The 26,362-nt window shown below is 49.9% G+C and overlaps 1 protein-coding gene across 12 annotated transcripts in view; it reads right to left on the bottom strand.

Moving 5' to 3' along the window:
* UBAP2L (ubiquitin associated protein 2 like) overlaps positions 1-26,362 on the bottom strand; it is a 1,950,223-nt gene that overhangs the window by 822,502 nt on the left and 1,101,359 nt on the right. For all 12 annotated transcript variants that reach the window (XR_011304365.1, XR_011304368.1, XM_069651771.1 and 9 more), the window contains one exon: positions 3,280-3,368. Coding sequence is in view for 10 of the 12 variants with exons in the window: in XM_069651771.1 (XP_069507872.1) it covers positions 3,280-3,368 (89 nt within the window). In the remaining 2 variants the exon portion in view is untranslated. The remainder of the gene's footprint in view (positions 1-3,279; positions 3,369-26,362) is intronic.

Here is a 26,362-nt window from a genome sequence, read left to right as displayed (position 1 = left end):
ATACAGACACTGGGAATACTTGTTTGTGAACACATTCCGCAAACCGCAGCTGGTGCACAGCTTGAAGAGGGAAGCACCGTCGTCCTCATCTGACGTTCACCTGGTGTAGGCCTGAAGAACTTCTGGAAGCTTCCAAGTAGAACATGACAATTTCTGCCCTTGAGGAGTGAGAACGATGCAGAAAAACTGGTCCCCGTTAATGAGGAGGGTGATCGATGGAGCATACAGACTCGATTGACAGAAAAATTGAGTTTTCCTACAAAAAAATTGAAAAAAACCCAGAAAAACTTGAAGAGCAAAAAGCGAGGACTCCCAACACTTGAACGTGCAGTAAAAATCTGAAGATGGCTCACAGAGGAGGGGCTTATGTAGAGGGCAGTCATTGGCTGGGGGCAGTATGACCCAGAGCTCAGTGATTGCTTTATAGGATTAAGACAGTTTAGAAACTAAACTGTTTTCTTTTACCAAGGATTCCCAGCCCGACTATGGGGAATATTCATGAGCATGTGAATCTATGCCAGACCCCATGCTGGAGAAGGCATAGTTTCCGGCGCCGGTTGCTCTGACAGACGATGGTCGCCGTGGGAGGCAGCCTTTTTTGGTGTTGAGCCCAAAGGTTGCATTGATTTCTTGGCTAGTGTGGGGTCGGGGGCGCCAAGAGCCGCTTTCGCTGTCAAAGCCTGCTGGTTGGGGGGGAAGGGGGTGTAAGGCAAAGTTTGAATGCAGTACCCTCTGGGAACACTACAAACAACTGACTACAGGTATAGGCAACCCAACCTTCGGTATAAGCTTGTACTACACAGTTTTGGTAGCGTGTTAAACATCCAGGCTTGTCTCAAGAGGGGAAATGTGAGCTGTAGTGGAGTTACACAAAGATTCACAGTTACAGGTATTCAAATAAACTCTTACACTCAAGGTTTCTTGCAGAAACAATGTATTTATCTGTCAGTTATAAAGCCTTCTTCACACAAATATACTTCAATACTGTACACTGAGTTTATGAATCAGACAAGGACCTTTTGGGATGGCCCACAGACACAACCTACACCCACAAGTGACTTCAGTAACTAGAGTGCTAGGGACATGAATACCTTACTGTTGGTATTCAGAATACTCTTTAAAAGTTGGTAAAAGGAAAAGGTTATTAGAACACAAGAGACCACAAATATTCTTAAGCAATGCAGACACTGAGTGCACTAGAAGAGTCATTCAATTCAATAGGCTAAGCCAAAGTCAACAGTCAAAAGTCTTGGATAGGATAAAGCACTTCTGGTAAGTAATGGAAAAGTCTTTGCACAAGTTCTTAGGAGTCTTTGAAGAAAAGAAGAATCAATTGTAGGGCCACACAATGATTAGACTTGTGAGTTGTGTAAGTTACAAGCACTTCTACAGTAAGAGGCAAGTTCTCTTAGACTTGTTTGACAGTACCTTGGTAAAGAAGAAAAGATGCAGCTGATGTCTTCTGCTCCGTTGCATCTCTGCAGATCTCAATGTTCTTGGGCCTCAGTCTTGGGGACAAGAGAGGGAGCATGTCGGGGAACTCCTGCACTAAATCAGTTCTGTCAAAACTGGCAACCAGCAAACTTTACTTTTAGCGTCTGTTTTGCGTTTCAGCTGCCTGCGGTACAGCAAACAGCAATAAGCGTGGTTCCTGGCTGTCAAGGTGGACTTTCCTCACATCTGAGGTCCCGCACTGGACTTTGGGGGTGGACGGGGGTATCAGGTTTGGTCAGTCCTGCTTCGTGGGAGTCCGAAGGATCTTCCAAAAGCTTCAGGCCAGCTTAAAAGCAACACACACAATCTAGTGTCCCTCTCCCTGGCTTTACTGTTTCCAGCAGCAACTCTGAGGAAATTCAACCAGCTCCTGGTGTCCAGGTGGCTTACTTGGGAGTCGATTGGTCCCAACAACTCAAAAGGGAGAAGTCGTCCTTGCAGGGCTTCATCGGGCAAACCATTAGTCCAGGAGGAGTTGCAGCAGGTGTCCTCTTCAAGCTCTTCTTCGGTTCCTTCATTCAGTGGTCGACTCTGCCTTCCAAGCCAAAAGACTCGCCTTTTATTCAGTTCTCTCCCATTCATTCCAGCCTAGCTGTTACTCACCCAGCAGGGTTGCTGTCCTTGCCGGATAGTCAGCCAGCCAATCACCACAGAGTGCATTTGGGTCTCCTAGGAGACTAAGCACAGGGAGTTAAGGGCACCTCCGTCACTTCCTGCCTACCCCAGTCACTTGGGCGCCAGAGGTGGGTTTATCTCAGAAACCCTGCCAAAGGCAAAATGAACAAAGAGACCAAACCTGGTTTGGCGTGCAGAGAAACTCTCTAGAAGGACCTTTCCACAAAGACATGGTGAAAAAAAAGAAGACCAGGCACCATTTTTGCAAAGATGGCTGGACGTTACCGGGTCCACGAACAGTCGTGGTAAATGCAAACCTAGGTAGTTCAAAACACCACTGCCACCAGCCAGTCAATTGAGGAAAGGGCAACACAAATGATACATGAGCATTTAGACACGGGATACTAAGTAACCCCTCCAGCACTCTATTCTAAGAGAGGGTGTGCTGGTCTAGCAAGTACAATGCCAGGTGAAGCCAATTTCACTTTACTGCTCTGGGAAACAGTAGTTGATCCCAGAGAAGGTATTTAAACCTTGGGACATATGGAAGACTTCCCTGTGGCACTGCACTGAAGGTGCTTTGTAACAATTGTAAAAGATGATGCCTATGGAGTTGGGTAGACTCCATAACAAAAAGAAACAAAAACAGAAAACACATTGAATTGAAAAGTTCAAGGTCCCAAAGTTTAGCAAAAGAGCTGGAGGGCTCCAAGGTGGGAGAAATTGGCAATTTTTTGAGAAATTGCCATAACAGAAGGAGGGAGCGGGGGGTGGGGGGGTTTAGAGGGGTTGATAGAGTACCAAGCAAGGCTGATGGACAGCCGAGTCGAGGTCCACTATGCCCCCTGTCGAAAAGTTTGAGGATGAATGAAGGATATCAATCAAGCTGAGAAATCTGCGGGAGAAAAGCAATCCATCGAATAACAGCAACTTGTTGGGAGGCTCCATATATAGGGAGGGAAAAGCAAAAAACATTGATAACGGAGGAGTACACTGCTTAACAAGTCAGGTTTCCCAAAACCATCTGGTACCTGTTAACATTTACTTGGCAAGCACCATTGTGCTTATAATAACAGGGCAAACTAGTAATGATCTATTGGCATGCTTAAAACCCTCCAAAGACCTCAATACAAAAAAGAAAACCTCAGTGGGGAGAAAAAAAAGACTCACCGGATATGGGTGGAGCAACCCAGGTGCCATAATATATGGATTCGGAAGCAGGGGGGGCACGCCTGGAGGGAGGTTGGGTGGTGCTTTGCCTAGAAAATCATACCAAAAGACAGTAAGAAAACCAAATAAAGGAGTAATCCAAATGTTAAATACAGTATTTTACATATATGGATACATTATTATTGTACTGAAAGTCTTTAGACCTCTTCCTCCAAGCAAATGGGAAACTGAAAATTGGTTAAAATCTAAAGCACAGGCCTTAGCCAGAAAAGACAGACTCATTCACAAGGTGTCCAGAAACTTCATGCCTCCAAATCCATCACCACCTGACAGCAGCATACTCAAAGCAGAAAGAGGGGCCAGCCACCTCTCAGATGCCAGGTCATCTGGCAGAAGGATTAACAGTGCAATCGGGATGTCAGTCAGCCATAACTATGCCCACCTGTGCCCTGGCTATGAATATATATGTATAAAAAAAGACTTGCATGCTGCGCATAATACTGTGACATGACAAAGGTTTAAAAAAATACAGACTGGTGAAAACTAGACTGAATATTACTAAAAATGGATGAAGAATTTCTAGCTGCAATGAAGTGGGTCAGAGCAGAACTCCATATTGGGGTTCTAAAGTCTCATTTTATGGTACCCCTACTCTATGGTTTTTTCCCTTTTTGTGTGGGGTTACAAATTTATTTTGGTGGTCAGCAGGACTTCTGCTTAAGTCCCCCTGCCACTACATCACAAGTTACCAAACTTAAGGTGTATGTCAGTATTCACCCATAAGTTGCCCAGTCACAGGGGTGCCTCAGTGTTAGAGATTTTATTTTCAAAACTTACTCTTCATTGTCCTTAGCGTCAAAGCAGTACTGCTGGAAATTGACTTCAAGGGGAGGCTTTTTTTTTTTTTTAATCAAACTAACCCTGCTGCATTTCATTTGATTCTGTGAACACGATCCTTTTTAGAAGGTTGCAGTGTGGGGAGACCTCCCCCTCACAGTTTTGGCTCAATTCTATCCTACGGAAAAACCTGCAGCTTAAGTTGAGTGTGCATTTGCAATGTCGCTTTGGGTTCTATGATGAATCAACGGATGTCGGCACTTCTCTCCAGGGAGAACCCCTTCCCAGGAGGCCAGGGAGGTAGGCTGGTACCAAATAGTCCCCCCTGAGAGCAGTATAATGCAGGAGGAGCTAAGGAGAGGGACTTCTGGATCCCCCACCACTGCAGGGAGAACAACCATCTAGGGTATATGGAACACGTTACTTACCTGTAACTGTTGTTCTCCAGCATGGGTCTGGCATGGATTCACATGCGCATGAATATTCCCCATCAGGCTGGGAATCCTCGGTAAAGAAAAAATCAGTTTCAGGTTCACTTCGGAACTGTCTTTCTCCTCACAACCAATCACTGGTCTCTGGGGGGTCATACTGGTCTCTGGGTCATACTGCCCCCAGACAATGACTGCCCTCTACCTAAGCCCCTCCTCTGGCAGCCATCTTCAGATTTGGTAGCACGTCAAGTGACAGGAGGACCAAGAGAAGAGCCGCAGAGGGGTAGGCGGGAGGGTTCGCATGTGAATCCATGCTGGAGAAGAACAAGTTACTTTCTTACCTGGTAACGTTCTTTCGACGGGATGTTCCTCCGACGTATTCCTTATCTTTGATATACGTTTCCAGCTTGCTGGCCTCGGAAATCTTTTACCGTAGAGGGCGCTGCGCGTCGACGTCCGCCGAGTCTATGTCCCTCCACGGCCACAGTATCGGCGCCAACGTCACCATGCCCATAAATAGACACGCGCTGCGTCCGTTGCTCAGTTCCGTTTTGTAGTATAAGAAAGACATGCCTGAATTGGTTAGTAACCTTGAAGGAGCGAAAGCTGCAACCACAAGGGAAGTCATCACTGCGGGGACGGATGGGAGGGGCGATAAGGAATACGTCGGAGGAACATCCCGTCGAAAGAACGTTACCAGGTAAGAAAGTAAGTTGTTCTTCGAAGGGATTGTGTTCTCCGACGTATTCCTTATCTTTGATAGACTCCCATAGCAGTGGTATGTAATTGGAGGAGGGAGTGATAGTGTTATAGATCCCTTTAGGGATGGACCAAGTGTAATACGGCTTTGCCAAATCTGGTCTCTTGAGCAGTGGAGGAATCCAGGTTGTAAAATTTGGGAATGTATGTGCGGACGACAATGTGGCAGCCGCACATATGTCCCGGACCGGTACCCCTCTCTGGAGAGACGAAGAAGCTGCGATACCCCTGGTTGAATGAGCCCTAAGGTTTTGGGGTGGCTCTTTCCCTGCTAGTCTATAACATTCCAGGATGGCCAAGATAATCCACCTGGAGATGGTTTGTTTTGTTATGGGTAGTCCCAACTTGTGACCTGAGTATCCTACAAACAGCTGGTCTGCTTGCCTGATTCTAGCCATTCTGCTGATGTAAAAGCTGAGAGCTCGCCTAGGGTCCAGCCTGTGTAGCCTTTCCTCCTCTTTCCCCAGATGGGGAGGAGGGTAGAATGAAGGCAAGGTCATTTTCTGAGTAGTATGGAATTCAGAAAGTACCTTTGGGAGAAAATTAGGCTTCACCTGGAGGACAACCTTGTCCTTGTGGAAGATTGTATGTGGGGGTTTACAGGAGAGAGCTTGAAGCTCACTCACCCTTCTAGCCGATGTTAGTGCTACAAGTAGGACCGTTTTAAGTGTGAGAAATCGAAATTCGCAAGAGTGAAGTGGCTTGAATGGAGTTTAAGACTAAATTTAAGTCCCATAATGGAACCTGGAATGGGAGGGTAAACATTAGTCAGACCCTTGAGAAATTGTACCACTAGAGGAATTTTGAAATACGATGGTTCCTCCGCAGTGCACTTGAAGTTAGAAAGCGCTGCGAGATAGCCTTTTACAGTGCCAACTTGAAGCCCTGAGTTTCCCAAGTAGAGTAGGAACGATAGCACCGTTGGTGTACCGCATGAAAAAGGGTCGATATCTTCCCTACACCAGCTGCAAAACTTGTTCCAACGGCAGCGGTATAAAGACTTGGTTGCTGGTCTTCTGGCCAATAGCAATACCTCCATGACGTTATCAGGGAGATCCCAATCCTTGTACCTCAACCTTTCAGAAGCCAGGCGTGAAGGTTGAGGGTTCTGATGTCGGGATGGAGAACCTGACCTCCCTTCTGCGAGAGAAGATTCTCTTTGAGTGGAAGACGGATTGGAGGACAGATGGACATATCTAGAAGGTCCGGGTACCACGTTCTCCTGGCCCAGTCCGGGGCATTTAGGATCATGGTTTTCCGGAATCTTCTCAACCTCCTGATCATTTGAGGTATAACAGGGACTGGTGGAAACGCGTAAAGGAGTGGAAACTCCCAGTCCACTACGAACGCGTCTCCCAGAGCTCCTCTCAGGGGAAATACCCTTGAACAGAACAGATCGCACTTCCTGTTGGTGCTTGTGGCGAACAGATCCACCCAAGGGGTTCCCCAAAGGGCGAAGATCTCTTGAAGGACTTCCTGAGCTAGCTCCCATTCGTGGGAGACTGTGCTCTGCCTGCTCAGAGTGTCCGCTGTCAAATTCTTCTCTCCGGCTAGATGGACTGCCGATAGAGAGATTCCTTCCCGAATTGCCCAAAACCAGAGCTGCATTGCCTCTCTGCACAGTGGTAGTGAACCTACGCCTCCTCTTTTGTTGAGGTAGTGCATGGCCACCGTGTTGTCCGTCACTATCAGGACATTTCTCCCATGTACTGATGGCAGGAAAGCTTTCAGCGCTAGTCTGATCGCACTCAGCTCTAATAGGTTGATATGTAGTCTGGACTCCGATGGAGACCAACGACCGCTGATGGTCAAGTCGTTGGCATGGGCTCCCCACCCTGTGAGCGAGGCGTCTGTGACTACTGTTATCTCCGGCCATGGTTGCCAAAACAGTTCTACTTTCAAGATGTTCTCTGAATAGGCCCACCACTGAAGGTCATGGGCTACCTTGTCCGGAATCCGGAGGAGGTCTGACATTCTCCCTGAGAATTGTGACCACTGACCTCAGTGCCCACTGAAGAGATCTCATTTTCAGGCGAGCCTCTGGCACAAGGAAGATGCAGGATGCCATGAGGCCTAGCAACCTCAAAAAGTCGAAGGCTGGGAGACGTTGGGCATTTTGAAACTTGGTGACCATCTGTAGAATATCTTGAGCCCTCGCCTCTGGTGGCGAGGCTTTTCCCAGGGAAGTGTCGAGGACCGCTCCAATGAACTGGAGTCTCTGAGATGGTATCATCTGTGACTTCTTTAAATTGAGGGAGAAGCCCAGTCTGTGAAGGAAGAGGCAGACATAATCTAGCTGGGTCCGGTCCTGTTCCGAAGATACGGCCCTGATCAGCCAATCGTCCATGTAGGGATAGACGTGGATCCCTTCCCTCCTTAGACTTGCCGCCACTACCGACATCAGTTTGGTGAAGACCCTCGGGCGGGGGTCAGCCCAAATGGCAGAACTCGAAATTGATAATGAGAGTTGCCAATTGCGAACCTCAGGTATTTCCTGTGCTTGAGATGGATTGGCACATGGAAATAAGCATCCTGAAGGTCCAGAGATACCAGCCAGTCCTGGAGCTGGAGGGCCTGAAGGATCTGAGAGAGTTACCATCTCGAACTTGTCCTTCCTGAGGAACTTGTTCAATTCTCATAAGTCCAGGATGGGTCTCAGTCCTCCGTCCTTCTTTGGTATGAGAAAGTAGGGGGGAGTACCAGCCCTTGTTCCTGTCCGCTACAGGTACCGGTTCTATGGCACCTTTCTCTAGCAGGTCCATAATTTCCTGCAAGAGGAGCAGATCTGGAACTTTTCAGGAGCTGTTCCCCGGTGGATGACTCTGAGGGATGTGTAGAAAGGGAAGGCAGTAACCTTGGGCAACTGTCTCCAACGCCCAAGCATCTGACATTATAGCCTGCCATTCCGTCAGATGGTGAGTTAACCTGCCCCCTACAGGTGTCTTGTGTGCAAAGGCCTCAGAGTGGTTTGGGGGCGGCTGATGCAGATGCCGAGGGTAAAGAGGCACCTGCTGCGGTTTTAGTACCTTTGAACCGTCCACCTCGGGTGGATCTTCTTTGGCCCCTTTGAGGCGGCTGTCCTCTGCCTTTTCCGAATGCGGAATAATAGCGAAAGGACTTTCCTCTCCCAGAGGTTCCTGAGGGGCGAAAAGGAGTTTGGCCGATAGCAGCTCCTAAGGATTTTGCTGCTGCTTTAGAAGTCTAACTTTTCCAGACTATCATCAGCCTTTTTTCCGAATAACGAAGAGCCGTCAAAGGGCATATTCAAAAGTCTGGCCTGTACATCTGGAGCAAAGCCAGACTTTCGTAACCACGCATGCCTGCGGATTGTTGTACTAGCCGCCATGGCCCTGCTGATACTGTCAGCGGAATCAATGCCAGTTTGAAGAGACTCGCACATGGCATCTTTGCCATCTTGAATGATGTTAAGGAAGGCTTCCTTCTCCTCTCCATCGGGTATGCAGTCAGCCGCTGATGAAGCACACTCCCATAATGTGTGACTGAACCCGACAAGCGTACAGGTGGTGTTGATGGACTTCAACGGCATACTACAGGCAGAGAAGACTTTCTTTGCCATAGAGTCGTACCTCTTGTCATCCCTGTCCTGTGGGACAGTAGGGTAAGCAGTCCTACTGCTGGATGAAGTTGCCGATTGAACCACCAGGTTCTCTGGGGTCGTGTGTTTTGACAGGTATTCAGGGTCAGCAGCCGCTACCCTATACTTTGTCGACAGTCTTTTATTGACTGCTGGGATGACTTCGGGAGTCTCCCAATTGGAAGCAATTTTTCTTTGTAGGGCTGCATGGAAGGGGACCACCGGGTCCTCCTGTGGGCCTTTGTCCAATATATCCGTTAGATCATCCTGTTGGAAAACAGGTGAAGGCGCAGACCAACCCATAAACTCAATTATTCTTGCCATCAGGGTTCTATATGGTGTTTCTGCATGTTCCCCAGGGCCTGGCTTTACAAATTCCACTTCTGTCAAGTCCACTGGCCTCATGAAGTGAGTCCTGTAGTTCCTTCAGCCTCCTTTCTTCAGAAGTGAAATCCTCTGCAGCAGGCAGTGAGGATCTCTGTAAACCAAAAGTTTCTTGGTCAGAGTCTTCTCTTTCTTCATAAATTGAAGAAAGAGCAGGGTATTCTCTCTGAAATGGAGTAAAGCTCATCTCTAGGGCTGAAGGAGCCAAAGTCGTCGTTATCGGACGAGAAAATGTCGACGCCGATGTAACCGGCCTCGAAAAAAATGGAAGGGGCCTCGAAGATTTCGAGAGGATCGGGATCCTACTAGAGGGCATCGACGACGGTCTCGGCGTCGTGCCGGAGGCCCTTGAAAACACCGTTGGCTGTGGAGCCGTTAGCTGTGGAGCCTTGGTCCTCTCTTTCATCGGCGTCGACGATGGCGTCGAGTCGATCGACCGATGCGTCGAGGAACCATTCGACAACGGCGGCGATGGCGCCGACCCGTGCGTCTAGGGAATCTTCGACAACAGCGTCGAAGGAACCCTCGACGACGAAGACAGTGCCTTCTTACCCGATGGCTCATGGCGCTCTCGAGTGGAATGTTTCGCCGGGTGCTGCGACTCGCGGCGTTTTGATTTTTTGGGTTTTTTCACCTGGGGTATCACCCTCAGCTGTCTTCGAGGGGGTCGAGGCCGCGTTCTCGGAGACGCTTAACATTTTCTTTCTGAATTCCTCCCACTCGGTTTGAGAACTGTGTTTGGTGGGACAGGAAACTCTTTCTGGGGACACCGAAGACGAGGAATGGGACCTTCGACGTCTCTTTTTCGAGATCTAGAATGGGAGTATTTTCAACGGCGAGGAGAAGAATGCCTCGACCGACGAAACCTTCGAGGAGGTTTTGGCTGACTTACCTCTCTCGAGCTTCCCCTTTCGCTCCTTCAGGGCTTTCGCCGTCATGGACATACAGTCCTCACACTCCGAACAATGGTGCTCGGACCCCAAGCACCATAAACAGACCCTGTGTGGATCCGTTATTGACATTTTTTTACCGCAGTCTCGACATTTCTTGAAGCCGGATCGCGGCGTCGTCGGTTCTGATGAAGAAGCCATCGAGAACGATAAGGAATATTTGTCGAATTAGATATAGATTAACTGACTGAACTGAGTAACGACGTTCCGAGGCCCCACAAAGCGCGGAAAAACGGAACTGAGCAAAGGACGCCGGGCGTGTCTATTTATGGGCATGGTGACGTCAGCGCCGATACGGCGGACGTCGAGGGACATCGACTCGGCGGACGTCGACGCGCAGCACCCTCTACAGAGAAAAAATTTCCGAGGCCAGCAAGCTGGAAACGTATATCAAAGATGAGGAATACGTCGGAGGACACAATCCCTTCGAACAACAGTTACAGGTAAGTAACCGTTTCCTTCTCCAGCATGGGGTCTGGCATGGATCCACATGCTCATGAATAAAGAATACATAGCAGTACACACATGCACAACCACGGGAGGTGGCAAGGTTCAACATTAAGCATCTCAACATTAAGCATCTCTTACCTCCCCACTAGGCTCACCTTAAATCGAACAGGTTGTGCAGCACTGCTTGGCCGACTCTGGACTCCTCCCAGCAATTCCGGTCGATGCAGTAGAATCTCGTGAAGATGTGTGTCGACCTCCACGTAGCAGCCCTGCAGATGTCCAGCAGGAGCACACCAGACAGGAATGCCGTAGTTGCAGCGATCGCTCTGGTAGAATGGGCACTCGGACCGCCAGGCAACGGTCGGTTTGCAAACCGGTGACAATGGGTGATGCAGCCGGAGAGCCACCTGGAAATGGAAGCCATGGAGAGGGCCTTTCCTTTGCTCAAAGATCTGAAGTTCACGAACAGTTGTGACGTCTTCCAAAAGCTCTTAGTGCGGTTCACGTAGATCTTCAGCCTTCTAGCCACATCCAGCGAGTGCAAAGTCCTCATCTGGCGACGGGAAGAATACAGGTAACACTAAGGGCTCGTTTAGATAAAAGTCCAACAGCACCTTGGGCATGAAGGAGGGATGCGTCTGTAGCACTGCCCCCGTCTCATGGAATTTTAAGTACAGTGGTTTACAAGAGAGGACCTGGATCTCTCCCCCTCGTCGTGCAGAGGTGATGGCCACAGAAACAGCGTTTTCCACGACAAGAATTTCAGTGGTGCCGAATGCATAGGCTCGAACGGTGGACTCATGAGCCCAGTCAGCACCACATTGAGCTCCCTCGCTGGGGCCAGAGCCTTCACCGGCAGGACCGAACGGAAAAGTCCTTTGATGAACTCCTTGACCAGGCGGTGTGACCACAACGACGACCGTCCCAGAGTTCTGGTGTAGTGGGAGATAGCCGCCAGACGAACCTTGAAGGAAGCATGCGCCAGCCCTGCCGTGGTCAGCGACAGTAAATACAGCAGACTGCGACCTCTTCCACTTATGTCCGTAGCATTTTAGTGTAGATAAAGCCCTGACCTTGGCATGCACCTCCTTGCAGTCCGCCGGATGTCATATCCTCCAAACTAGCGCTGCAAGAGCAAGGCCTGCAGATTCAGCGAACCTGGGTTGTGATGCAGGATTGCGCCTCCTTCTCTGGCGAGAAGATCTGCGACTGCCAGAAGCTTGACTGGAGGGGACACTGACAAGTACAGAAGGTCCGGGTACCATATCTGCCTCGGCCACATCGGTGCGACGAGAATCATCCTGCACCGGGACCGCCTGAGTCGAATGACTAGTCGTAGAAGCAATGGCAACGGAGGGAACGCATACAGGAACAGGCCGTCCCAAGGGAATGAGAGTGTCCCCCCATGCTCCCCACCTGGGGGAACCTGATGGCGAACCTCCGCCACTTGGTGTTCGGCGCCATCGCAAACAGATTGATGTGCGGATTGCCCCATTGTCGCAACAGAAGATCCACTTGGTCCTGCCGAAGCTCCCACTCGTGGCAAGAGTGCAGATCGCTACCGAGGGAAATCAACGATTGTGTTCTTTAATCCTGCCAGATGAAACGGGACGAGAAAAATCCTGTGGGCAACGACCCAGTGCCATAGGTCATGCACCTCTCTGGAGAGTGCTGGCGATCTGGTGGCCCCCTGCTTCCGGATGTAGAACATTGTGGTGGTGTTTTCCGTGAAGACCCGTATCACCCTGCCCTTGAGGGATGGAAGGAAAGACTTGAGGGCCACAGTACTGCCCGTAGCTCCAGTACGTTGATGTGCAACGACTTCTCCTCCGGTAGCCACAGGCCTCTTGCGTGGAGACTTCTGGAGTGTGTGCCCATCCTTCCTAGGAGGCGTCCGTCCTGACAGTCTCCTGGTGAGGTGGGGTCTGGAAGTATGCGCCCGCCGACAGATGCGCGCAGACTCCCCACCACTCTATCGCTCGACGGAAATTCTTGTTGAGAAAGATCTTGTCCTCTATGCCTCTCGATACCTGAATCCAATGGCCATCAAACTCTTGCAGCGGCTGCATCCGCGGCATGCACAGCCAAACGAGGTATATGCACAACGCCATCATGCCGAGTAGGGACTTGATGGAACTCACCATCACGATCTTCAGGGTCAACAGCTGTTGTACCTTGGCCAGGATGGCCGCCATCATCGCCTCTGCAGAGACGCCAGGCACTACAACGTGTTGAGCCATGACCCCAGAAACAGCGCATATTGGGTTGGCACCAAGCAGGACTTTGCATACTACACAGAGAACCCTCAACTCCGTGAGCAGCTGGACGCTCTTCGCCGTGTGTTCCACGGCTATCTCCCTCGATTTCGCTCGGATGAGCCAGTTGTCCAGGTAGGGGTACACATGGATCCCTCGTAGATACAGCCGAGCCGCCTCCAGAGCAAGGCACTTGGTGAAAACGCTTGGTGTCGACTTCAATCCCAAGGGCACAGCCTTGAATTGGCAATGCTGCCCTTGAACCACGAAGCGCAGAAACCTGCGGTGTCCCTTGTGAATGGGGATGTGAAAGTAGGCATCCCCGCCCCCACAAGTCCAGCGACGATATAAAATCCCCTTCTTCCAGCTGTCCTAGCACGTGCTGCAGGGTCACCATCCGAAACTTCTGGGATTTGATGTACTTGTTCAGACGGCGGAGGTCTAGGATGGGCCTCCAACCGCTTGTCTCCTTGACAAGTAATTACCGAGAGTAAACTCCGGAGCCTCTTTGGAACGAGCTCGATCGCGCCCTTCAGCATGGCCCGTACCACCCGCAGAAGCTGAGGGACATTGTTTTCCTGCATGGCCACGGGTGGTATGCGAGGACACTTTAGTTGGAATTCTAGGGTAGGCCGTGGGCCAGAGCATCCCACACCCAACATTCGGTGGAGATGGACATGCATACGAAGACGAAGTTCGCGAGCCAGTCCCCCACCCGGGGTGCGTAGGCCCAACGCCTCGGCCGGTTCAATCTTGCTTTGCCACGGAGGCGCCGCCCTGGGGACCTTGGCTACTATGGCGAGACCACCTCCGGACTTGCTGTGGCCCCTGTAGGCCTCATGAGCCGAGGAGCGGGATAGTTGGCGGTAGGACAATGAGCTTCCGCCGAAGCCCCTGAAAGAACCTTGAGATTTGCCTCCGGAAGTCCGAAAGGACGGCCGTCGCTGTATAAGCGTGCCCAAGGCACGAGCCATCTCAGTATCCGCCTTGATGGCCTGAAGGGACTCTTCCACGGTCTTTCCGTACAAATTATCTGTTAGGGAGAATTCTCTTATAAGGCTAATTTCCCAAACCTATTGAGTCCCCCAGCAGCTTTGCTAGATTTTTTTTTTCTCCTGCTAAGAGTGAGACTCTTTTCCTCCCACTCTTAGGCATGATTTGAGGTATGTCTTTGTCTTGGTGTGTGCTTATGGGCTATGGGGTCTTTTACTCCATAGGGTATCATCTGTTTTAGTGTATGTGTTACACAGCACCCTCAGTGCAGTAACACAGGGGTGTCATAGTGACCCCCAAACATAGACTCTATACCCTGGGACTGAGTACTTTTTCCCAGGGCATGTAAAGTCACCATTGGCTTCATTAGTCCAAAATTGTGAACAGAACCAGTACAAACCATCATATTGTGGAAGTACTGGAAGGGGTTAATTAGATTGCCCCAGGGTTCGTTTTCCAAGGGGGCACTTTCCAGCCCCCCCCATGTCGAGTTTCTGGCAGGTTACCACGCAAAATATTCCACCGGAATATTTCCTATGGGATTTTCCCATTGATTTTATACGCCCCACTTTTTTGGTGCAATGTTAAAGATACCGCCGGTTTATTTATTTAATATAAAATCACCGGATGTGTCTTTTCGTCAGAACTCTTTTCCAAAATGGCGTTTGTGTCCGTCTCTATAACTCCAACCAAGGTTGGGCCCTTTGTTCCACTTTTTGGTGGGCTTCTCCACAGAAGCCCTCCAACTGGTGCCACTCTGTCTGGGTTCCACAGGATGTGTGGGTGGGGGGAATTGGCACCCTGGACTGCGTTGCCTTAGCAACCCAAGTCGCACTCTGTTCTGACTGGCCCAGTGCTGAGCCGCCCGGCTCACCACTTAGCATGTATGAGTGACGGCTAGGCTCTTGAATGGGGGTTTTTCTGCATAAAAGCAGGGCTTTTGGGACTGGAACTTCAGAAGTTGCCACAGGACCTAAGAAATCCGAAGAGGGGAGAAGCTGAGCCATTTGCAACGACGACACCACCGGTGGAGCCCTGCTGCAACGACCTCACCACTTTCCCGACGACAAGAGAAGATCTTCTGCTGTAAGAGTCTTCTTCCTTTGAGATGGTGGGAACAACCAGTTCGCCATTCGCCTTCCAGGACGTCCCTTGGTCGAATCGCCAGTGCCAAGCACCACGGCGGCCGGATAGCCAAGCTTCACCACTGTGACCGCGAATAAAAGGAACGCACTTTTTAACCGAACAAACTCCACGGCTGGTCTCTTCCCTGGGCAGTGCAACAACTCCAAGTTTCCTCCTCAACGAGATCTTCTCTTCCCCTGGTCGAAACCACAAACTGCACCCACTGCCAGGAACAACTGCAACCGCTGGAGCTCTCTCACTTTTAAAGTTACTGTGTTCCACCTGGCCTCCCTTTCCACGTTTTGCTAAAGGTGACCCTTAAATCCATGGCTTTCCAACTGGGTTGGCCCCCAGACCTGCTAACTTTACCTTTTGCATCAAACCAACCTCTTTTGAACATTTTTGCAAAGACTTAAGTGCATTTTAAACTGTGTAGTACCATATCTGCCTCGGCCACATCGGTGCGACGAGAATCATCCTGCACCGGGACCGCCTGAGTCGAATGACTAGTCGTAGAAGCAATGGCAACGGAGGGAACGCATACAGGAACAGGCCGTCCCAAGGGAATGAGAGTGTCCCCCCATGCTCCCCACCTGGGGGAACCTGATGGCGAACCTCCGCCACTTGGTGTTCGGCGCCATCGCAAACAGATTGATGTGCGGATTGCCCCATTGTCGCAACAGAAGATCCACTTGGTCCTGCCGAAGCTCCCACTCGTGGCAAGAGTGCAGATCGCTACCGAGGGAAATCAACGATTGTGTTCTTTAATCCTGCCAGATGAAACGGGACGAGAAAAATCCTGTGGGCAACGACCCAGTGCCATAGGTCATGCACCTCTCTGGAGAGTGCTGGCGATCTGGTGGCCCCCTGCTTCCGGATGTAGAACATTGTGGTGGTGTTTTCCGTGAAGACCCGTATCACCCTGCCCTTGAGGGATGGAAGGAAAGACTTGAGGGCCACAGTACTGCCCGTAGCTCCAGTACGTTGATGTGCAACGACTTCTCCTCCGGTAGCCACAGGCCTCTTGCGTGGAGACTTCTGGAGTGTGTGCCCATCCTTCCTAGGAGGCGTCCGTCCTGACAGTCTCCTGGTGAGGTGGGGTCTGGAAGTATGCGCCCGCCGACAGATGCGCGCAGACTCCCCACCACTCTATCGCTCGACGGAAATTCTTGTTGAGAAAGATCTTGTCCTCTATGCCTCTCGATACCTGAATCCAATGGCCATCAAACTCTTGCAGCGGCTGCATCCGCGGCATGCACAGCCAAACGAGGTATATGCACAACGCCATCATGCCGAGTAGGGACTTGATGGAACTCACCATCACGATCTTCAGGGTCAACAGCTGTTGTACCTTGGCCAGGATGGCCGCCATCATCGCCTCTGCAGAGACGCCAGGCACTACAACGTGTTGAGCCATGACCCCAGAAACAGCGCATATTGGGTTGGCACCAAGCAGGACTTTGCATACTACACAGAGAACCCTCAACTCCGTGAGCAGCTGGACGCTCTTCGCCGTGTGTTCCACGGCTATCTCCCTCGATTTCGCTCGGATGAGCCAGTTGTCCAGGTAGGGGTACACATGGATCCCTCGTAGATACAGCCGAGCCGCCTCCAGAGCAAGGCACTTGGTGAAAACGCTTGGTGTCGACTTCAATCCCAAGGGCACAGCCTTGAATTGGCAATGCTGCCCTTGAACCACGAAGCGCAGAAACCTGCGGTGTCCCTTGTGAATGGGGATGTGAAAGTAGGCATCCCCGCCCCCACAAGTCCAGCGACGATATAAAATCCCCTTCTTCCAGCTGTCCTAGCACGTGCTGCAGGGTCACCATCCGAAACTTCTGGGATTTGATGTACTTGTTCAGACGGCGGAGGTCTAGGATGGGCCTCCAACCGCTTGTCTCCTTGACAAGTAATTACCGAGAGTAAACTCCGGAGCCTCTTTGGAACGAGCTCGATCGCGCCCTTCAGCATGGCCCGTACCACCCGCAGAAGCTGAGGGACATTGTTTTCCTGCATGGCCACGGGTGGTATGCGAGGACACTTTAGTTGGAATTCTAGGGTAGGCCGTGGGCCAGAGCATCCCACACCCAACATTCGGTGGAGATGGACATGCATACGAAGACGAAGTTCGCGAGCCAGTCCCCCACCCGGGGTGCGTAGGCCCAACGCCTCGGCCGGTTCAATCTTGCTTTGCCACGGAGGCGCCGCCCTGGGGACCTTGGCTACTATGGCGAGACCACCTCCGGACTTGCTGTGGCCCCTGTAGGCCTCATGAGCTGAGGAGCGGGATAGTTGGCGGTAGGACAATGAGCTTCCGCCGAAGCCCCTGAAAGAACCTTGAGATTTGCCTCCGGAAGTCCGAAAGGACGGCCGTCGCTGTATAAGCGTGCCCAAGGCACGAGCCATCTCAGTATCCGCCTTGATGGCCTGAAGGGACTCTTCCACGGTCTTTCCGTACAAATTATCTGTTAGGGAGAATTCTCTTATAAGGCTAATTTCCCAAACCTATTGAGTCCCCCAGCAGCTTTGCTAGATTTTTTTTTTCTCCTGCTAAGAGTGAGACTCTTTTCCTCCCACTCTTAGGCATGATTTGAGGTATGTCTTTGTCTTGGTGTGTGCTTATGGGCTATGGGGTCTTTTACTCCATAGGGTATCATCTGTTTTAGTGTATGTGTTACACAGCACCCTCAGTGCAGTAACACAGGGGTGTCATAGTGACCCCCAAACATAGACTCTATACCCTGGGACTGAGTACTTTTTCCCAGGGCATGTAAAGTCACCATTGGCTTCATTAGTCCAAAATTGTGAACAGAACCAGTACAAACCATCATATTGTGGAAGTACTGGAAGGGGTTAATTAGATTGCCCCAGGGTTCGTTTTCCAAGGGGGCACTTTCCAGCCCCCCCCATGTCGAGTTTCTGGCAGGTTACCACGCAAAATATTCCACCGGAATATTTCCTATGGGATTTTCCCATTGATTTTATACGCCCCACTTTTTTGGTGCAATGTTAAAGATACCGCCGGTTTATTTATTTAATATAAAATCACCGGATGTGTCTTTTCGTCAGAACTCTTTTCCAAAATGGCGTTTGTGTCCGTCTCTATAACTCCAACCAAGGTTGGGCCCTTTGTTCCACTTTTTGGTGGGCTTCTCCACAGAAGCCCTCCAACTGGTGCCACTCTGTCTGGGTTCCACAGGATGTGTGGGTGGGGGGAATTGGCACCCTGGACTGCGTTGCCTTAGCAACCCAAGTCGCACTCTGTTCTGACTGGCCCAGTGCTGAGCCGCCCGGCTCACCACTTAGCATGTATGAGTGACGGCTAGGCTCTTGAATGGGGGTTTTTCTGCATAAAAGCAGGGCTTTTGGGACTGGAACTTCAGAAGTTGCCACAGGACCTAAGAAATCCGAAGAGGGGAGAAGCTGAGCCATTTGCAACGACGACACCACCGGTGGAGCCCTGCTGCAACGACCTCACCACTTTCCCGACGACAAGAGAAGATCTTCTGCTGTAAGAGTCTTCTTCCTTTGAGATGGTGGGAACAACCAGTTCGCCATTCGCCTTCCAGGACGTCCCTTGGTCGAATCGCCAGTGCCAAGCACCACGGCGGCCGGATAGCCAAGCTTCACCACTGTGACCGCGAATAAAAGGAACGCACTTTTTAACCGAACAAACTCCACGGCTGGTCTCTTCCCTGGGCAGTGCAACAACTCCAAGTTTCCTCCTCAACGAGATCTTCTCTTCCCCTGGTCGAAACCACAAACTGCACCCACTGCCAGGAACAACTGCAACCGCTGGAGCTCTCTCACTTTTAAAGTTACTGTGTTCCACCTGGCCTCCCTTTCCACGTTTTGCTAAAGGTGACCCTTAAATCCATGGCTTTCCAACTGGGTTGGCCCCCAGACCTGCTAACTTTACCTTTTGCATCAAACCAACCTCTTTTGAACATTTTTGCAAAGACTTAAGTGCATTTTAAACTGTGTAGTCTTGGGCACATTCCGCCTTGCTCCATTTAAAGTGGGCCTGGCCTATGAACTTTTTTTATTTTCATGACCTGACTTTTTCTCTCCCTTTAACTTAATTATTGGAGTGCCATCTAAGTTACGCGCTCACATCGGTTTCTACAATTAGTGGTGTTTTGACCAAGACTTGTCTAATCATTAAGGGAGGTGTGTATACTTTTCTGATTGTGTTTGAACTTGCTTTGATCTATAGTGCTTAGTGTATTTCCTTAAGTGTGTTTTAAATAAATAATTATATACTTTTGATACCAACCTCTGGTCAGTGTTGGCTTGCCCTACTGTGTTTTTGGCCCTATTGTGTATCCTCTGTATACTGCCCTACTCATCTTGAGAGGGGTCTGACTGCTCAGCCACAGCTAGCAGCTAAATCTGGGTGGTGCAGACTCCTACCAATTGGGTTTACTGCTTACTCCTGTAGTCTTAATCTTCTTGCACTGCTCCCCAAGGGAACTGCACAGGATTCTGCCTAACATTATCCCCGAAGGGCATGTCCAATACCATCAACTGCATCTCCTGGCGAAAGTTGGTGGCCTTCAACCATCCTCGGCAACAAAGGCAAATGCTGTTGCCCATTTGGCGGAAGCCTGTGTCAGCAATGTCCGTGGCCACTGTAATGGCATGGTCCGATGCCACCTCGCCCTCCTGCAGTATCTCCAAGGCTTCCGCTCTCTTGTCATCGGGAAGGAAGTCCAGGAGGGGGAACGATCTTAAACCAGAGCTCCTTGTCGTAGCACGCCATGATGGCGAGGGCGTTGGCCGCCTTGATGGTCGTCACTGCCGACATGATGACCCGTCATCCAATGGCGTCTAGCTTCTTCCCCTCGATGTCCGGGGGGAGGAGGTTGTTGACGAAGAGCCAGAAGATTTCTTCCTCCCTGCCACCGAGACCACACAATCCGGGGAAGGTAGGGACCTCAATCACTTCGGTGCAGGGTCCGGCACCCTGTACTTTTCGTACCGTTCCCTCTTCGCCGGGGCTGAGGACGGGTTCTTCATAAGGGACAGCCCCTCGTCCCAGATGTCGTCCAACAGAGGGATTGACAGTACGGTCTTCCTCATCGCCTGCGTTGCTACAGGAAACCCTCTTCTTTTCCTCTGGAGTTAGTTGAAAGAGGTCTGAGGCCCTCGAGAACATGGCATGGAACGAGCCTATCTCGTCGGGCAGTGAGGCTCTGGGCGGCGGAGACCGGAGGTTTCCTAACACACTGTCGGTGTCCACGCCAGTCCTTGCTGTGTCCGTATCCTCCCTCGGTGGAGGGGAGGGGGCAAAGGGTGACAAGGCGGTGGAGGATGAACAACCCTCTTCTTGTTAGGAGGCGCGCCCAATGACACCGGTGCCGCGGGATTCTCCGGTGCCACGGGGTCTTCCGTCAGCAGAAGAGTTATCCTCGTCCGAATCTCCGAGCACAAGGTGGAAAGCGCGTGGAGGATGTCCACCGAGATATCCGCTGGGGGTTGAGGTGGTTGCTGAGGAGGCGGATGTGGAAGCGACAGAGGCAGTGGTGTAGGGTTCTCCAAGTCCTTAATGCCCTGCTCCTCCACGTCGCCTCTCTCAAAGTCTCCCTCGTCGGGGTCCCTCCCGTAGGCCTTGGCCTCGATTCATTTCTTCTCCAAAAATGGTCTGGAGAGTAGAGAGCTCCTCCTTAGAGGAGATATCCATGCCCTGCAGGACTACCATGCCCAACCACTTCTTTTCGACCAGGGGAGACTTTCGGGGAGATGATGGGCTTCGCCTTCTCCGGTGTCTTCTCTATGGGCTGAAACGACCATTCTCTCCTGACAGGCAGGGAAACTCTCGCCTTGGGGACCTTACCCTGCGAACCCGCGGCCTTCGCTAGAGATGCCACCACGCCTTCAATGGAAGGTTTTGCTGGGTGCATCTGGGCCTGCACGCCCTTGGTCGAGCTAGGGGCCTTCACCTTCGGGGGGGAGGGGGGAGTGAGGGACAGCGCCCCGCTCCCTCCAGCCTTCTCCAACTGTCCCATCCGGGGCTTCTCCAGAAGCGTACCCGGGTGGTTGGCTCGTGGTTTAAAAGTGCCGGAGACGCTGTGCTCATCCTGGCCGCCAGGGAGCCCTTCGCAACAGCACTCCCAGTGCCCTCTGACTCGCGTGCTTGGCCTTATGTTGAACCCCCATCGCTGGGTGCCCTCAAAGGTCTTAAACTGCTCAGATTTCTTCCTGTGGCTGGGGGAGGCATGTGGCCGGGACTCACCCGTAGCAAGGGCCTTGGCCTGGAGTCACTCGGTGTCATGATCTCTGCTTCCAAAAGATCAGGACTTGCCCGACTCCCTTGGAAGCAGACCCATAACCCCGGTTCCGAGTGCCAGCCAGTCCCAATTGGGACCTTTTGGACCCTGTCCATGGATCCAGTGGCACCAGGCTCATAAAGATGCCCAGCCCCAGCGCTGGAAGCGCCGGGCTCATAATGCTTGGGTGGACTTACCTGCAGCAGACCATGCTGCTTACTTACCAGCCAGTTGAGCTCCTGATCCTCTTCTGTTTGGGACTACTTTTCCTGTTGGGTGGAGCAGGAGCCACTCCCTAGGTTCAGAACACTGGAACTCTTCTGGAAAGCAGGAACTCTTTTCTTACCTAGGCGAGGCTGTGGAAGGAGACACCTAAGCACTACAGGAGGCTATTTAAACCACACCCGATGGATGAATCTTGCTTTGCGTTATTCTGCATTCTCTGCAGCAGAACGCTCATCGTGTCTTCTGCTTCTGATCCTGGGCCTAATGGAACAAAGGCTTACCATCCTGGAATCCAGTCTTCAGCAGCACCTGTAAAGACAAAGAAAGAACAGGTTAGCACTACGGTCTTCAGTGGCAGCGCATCTCTTACCTGGTCCATCGGCTGTCACCAACGCCTCGCGCTGCATTCCGGCATCTGAAAGACAAAGGCTTACCTACTCTTCGCATGCTCCGGAGGTCTTCGCACTGCATTCCGGCATCTGAAAGACAAAAGCTTACCAGCTCTTCGCACGCTCCGGAGGCCTTCGGCGCTGCATCCCGCATCTGAAAGACAAAACAAGGTGCGTTTAAAGACATTGGGGAACTTTATTACTCACGTGCCCTTACTCCTTCCCACGCCGAATCCAGTGGGTATTCCAGCACCCTTCAGCTTCTCTAAAGCTCCGAACTTGTACCTGCAAGATAAAAGGGACAGTTAGTGCGCATCGTGAAGCAGGCTACAAGCGCTTACTTACGTGCTTCCAGGCGCTTCTATTCCTCACGTGGGTTCGATCCTCAACTCTCATCAGCCCGCCATCCGCCATCGCCGGAACCCTGCAAAACAAGAGATATCATTACAAAAGACTTTTAAGACATTTGAAGTGCCCAGAACTTACCGTTCGTGCAGTTAACGACGGACAGCAGTCCTCTGAGGTCAAGAGGCCTGCACCCTTATCCAGTGAAGAAACTGGTTACGGCACCCTGCCCCGAGGCAGATGGAGAGCTCGGCGTTCACTTACCTAAGACATCTTACTCTTCGAGTCAGACATACAGTGCACAGAGGTCCAGCCCAAAGAGCAAACCGTGTGTTACACATCACCTTTGAAGATATGGCATCCACCCAGTCAAGACCGGCACCTCTGCGGGAATCAGGTGAGCGTTCCACTCGGTGAGGAACCTGCCTCGGTCCTTCACGGTGCGGGGGACCATCTCCTTGCAAAACGCACAGTCATCCTCCACATGCGTTTGGTCTGAATGCAGGCAGTAAAGGCACACGGAATGCGCATCGTCTTAAGAAGATGGTCCATAGGCCGCATCCTGGATAAATCCTGAACAGAGGCATAAAGTCTTCCTTCTCCTCCCCATACCCACGTGGAGTAGGCCTTGAAGCTTCTGGAATCCTCCAAGAAGAAACTCAATGAAAAATCGCCCTTGAAACGGGTCCCCGTTAATCAGAAGTTGGATCGATGGAGCTTGAGGCTCGATTGACCGAAAGAAATAAGGTACAACTCTTAGAAAAATCGCAAAGCACAGTAAAAACGAGAGCTATAGCACGAGAACTCCCAACACTTGAAAATGCGGTAAAAATCTGAAGATGGCTGCCAGAGGAGTGTTAGGACAGTTTTTCTGAAGTCCAACTAAGGGCTTAGAAAAACCATTCAACTGAGGCAGTACAAGACTCCACTCTTAGTATAAGGCTGTACCATCCGAGTTCAGGGTAGCGTAGAGCAGCCAGGCTTACCTTAGGAAGGAGAGAAGGCAGTAGACACAGTACAAGTGAAATTGTAATACAAATGATCCAAAGCAACACTGAAACACTATGTATTGTAAAAATAAAGGATTTATTTAAATACAGGTAGGCCCAGATAATTCTATGGTTAAGTACGTACTAAAACATTAGAAACCACAGTGTAAAAACACTGTACTTGAAATCCACAGACCCAAGTATAGACCTTATTTGGAACACTTAACAGTAGTTCTAGGGAAGTCAAAACCTTGGTATACACATTTAGTATAGGTCAAGCCTATTCTTTGGTAGGAAAAGATCAATGGTTACTTTCAGATAACATTCAGTAATACAAGGGTAGTAGGCCATTCCAGTTGTACAGTGACTCTTGGAACAAATCACAAACAGTCAACTGGACAATATAGTTTTGGTGAATAGTGAAACACGTATCCTAGGTACAGTAAAAACCTACAACTACTTTTGTCATAATACACAGTTATAACAGGTGAGTAAAACCTAAGGATGTAATATACAATTACAGATGATTCTGAAATCAGGGAACCCCAGATTGAGGTAAGCAATAACTCTGGTAACTTATTTTGGATGGCACACAGCTAACACAAGGTAAGTAAAACCCACATACTTTAACTTCACAATGAAGGGGAAAGTAAAACTCAATATCACACTTTACTGGATAGTTATTCTAGGTAGGCAACAATCTAATGTAGACTTAAGGATAGACTAGCAGCAAGTCAGGGGAGGCAAGACCCAGTTGGGGGACACTCAGTTATCCTAACAGGACCAACCTGGTGATACCAACAGTTTTTTGTTACAGTTTTAGCGTGAAAGGTGATACATTAGTGTGCAAGGGGATACATTGTATCTCCCCAGCACTCCACATAAGGTGGGGTGTGCTGGTTTCACCTAACAAAATATAAAAGGGATCCAAAGATCCTTTCTACCCTTGGGAACTGTAGTTCACCCAAGGTTAGCAAACGAAAGTTAAATGGGGAGACCCTAGGGCAACCCAGCAACAACAGGCACTTATTGCCAATAAGTTGTTAAACATGATAACTTTAAAAAGACACTATGGAGAGTCTTAAAAATGACACCCATAAAAAGAGTTAAAGATTAGGTGAGTGTGGAAAAAAGTTCCCACTCACTGAGGTCTTAATGAAAACTATCCCACTAGAAAAGCAAAATGTTCTGGGGTTGAACCAGGAAAGGAAGATTGACCAGCTCTGTGTCAATCTTACCTAACACCCTCCCCCACCCCCCACCCAGACTAAGGAACAGGAGAAGCTAATCCTCACCTGGATGGATCTCTTGTTTCAAGTCGGTTAAACTGTTTGCTGAGTCAACTAGAAATCTTTTTGTAACCCTTGCTGCAATACTTTTTCTTGTATTAGTTATTTGCAAACTATATGACCTACAAGTAGTGTTGGGCACTTTACTATTGTCTAAGGTGTCTGATTAAACAGTCCCTCAGAAGCTGCGACATCCTCTAAACCTATAATAGGCTTTTTAAAAGGGTTCTTATAAAGACATCCCTTAGACCTAAAGGTCTCCATAATTCCTCACCACCTCTCACATGAGCAGGTTGGGTCTCAGGTATCCTAGTTGGAGGGGTTGTGGCAAAGCACTGTACATCCTTCCACTTCCTCCTAGATTTTTTTTTAACCTTTGTTAGGGTTTTCCCCTCCAGCACTAGGATTTACACGGGGGTCTTCAGCAGAAGAGCCCACAATGTCAAGGGGTTTAACCTTAAACCCATCTTTTCTGGATTTCCACCAGCTTTGAGGTTTACAAGTCCTTGAAGGCCTAGTTAGGTTTCCAACTTGTCTATCCACCCCTTCCTCAGAAGCAGTGTGGGTCAAAGACTTTAGAATTGGAATTGGTAGAGCATGGTTTGGGCTCCCATTTCCCTAATATATTCTAGATTTTGATGTGCCTTTGTTAGAGTTTTGCCTTCTAACATTAGGACTTTCAGTAGGATTCTCTATAGAGGATCCCACAGGGTTAGAGTGGTCTCCTGAAACAGAGACCCTAGCCTTGTCAGAACACCTATCCATCTCTCCTGTAGGAGTAATTGGAGTCCCAGGCTTTTTATTAGAAGGCCTGGCAAGAAAGCTATTCTTAGGTTTCTTATAACTATTTTTGGTTTTCAGTTTTTCAGGCTTGGAAGTTACATCCTGGGCACTCTGAACTTAAGGAGAAAACGCAATTCCTACCTTGGGGTCAAGGAAACTCCTTGCCCTCTTAGGGTTGTTAAAAACACATACGCTTTGTACATCCATCTGGATCTCCTGCACTGTAAGTGGGTTTTCAGGTATATCCATGTTTAGAGTTTTAGTAACCACTTCCCCTTTAAGTGGGTTTTCAAATGGTTCAGCCACTACAGGTTTAACTAAGGGGCCTTTAGTCTAAAACACATACACCACACAGTGTGTGTGACATGAACACTAAGGTTCTTGTCAGTTTCAACAAAGTTTATACACAGTGTTCTAGATGGACAGGAATATATAATTATCTATCCACAGGGTGAACTACTTCCACTCTGGGTTTACAAGAGGTTCTTTTAACTCAGTGTTAAGTGAAGGTGGGGTCACAAGAGTGACCTCGTTAATTGTATTACACCATATTGGTACTAGGACAGAAGTTTAAGTTTCCGGGAACTAGTTGAACCACTTCCACTACATGTGGTTTTTCAAGAGGCTCTATCACCTTAGCAGCAGTTTAAGGTGGAGTCACAGGAGTGACCTCTAGCTTTGTGGGACTAGGGGCTTTGTCCTTATTTGAAGTTATGGGCGCTACACCCAAGTGCCCTTCAGAGTGGCAGTTAATGCCTTTTATCTCTAAGGAGGGGTCTCCTAAGGGGACCCCTCTTATTTCAAGGTTAAGAGCTTCAGACTTTTTACAAGGGGGCGCAGCCGAGTCTAAGACCACAGCTTTTCTGCTATACTCAGTATTGACCGATTTCTTAAGGGATGAGGAGATAGCACGTTTTGACCTACCTCTTTTCTCAGAGTCCCTTAAGGGGTTTAGATATGGAGAAGCATTCTTCTTATATCTATGAGAGCTGTTTTTACCCTATCCCAGTTACCT

Source organism: Ambystoma mexicanum, chromosome 1p, assembly GCF_040938575.1.
Source record: "Ambystoma mexicanum isolate Mex_15411 chromosome 1p, UKY_AmexF1_1, whole genome shotgun sequence".
NCBI lineage: Eukaryota > Metazoa > Chordata > Amphibia > Caudata > Ambystomatidae > Ambystoma > Ambystoma mexicanum.
Note: the sequence above shows the minus strand (reverse complement) of the source record. Positions and strands in the feature narration are given on the sequence as shown.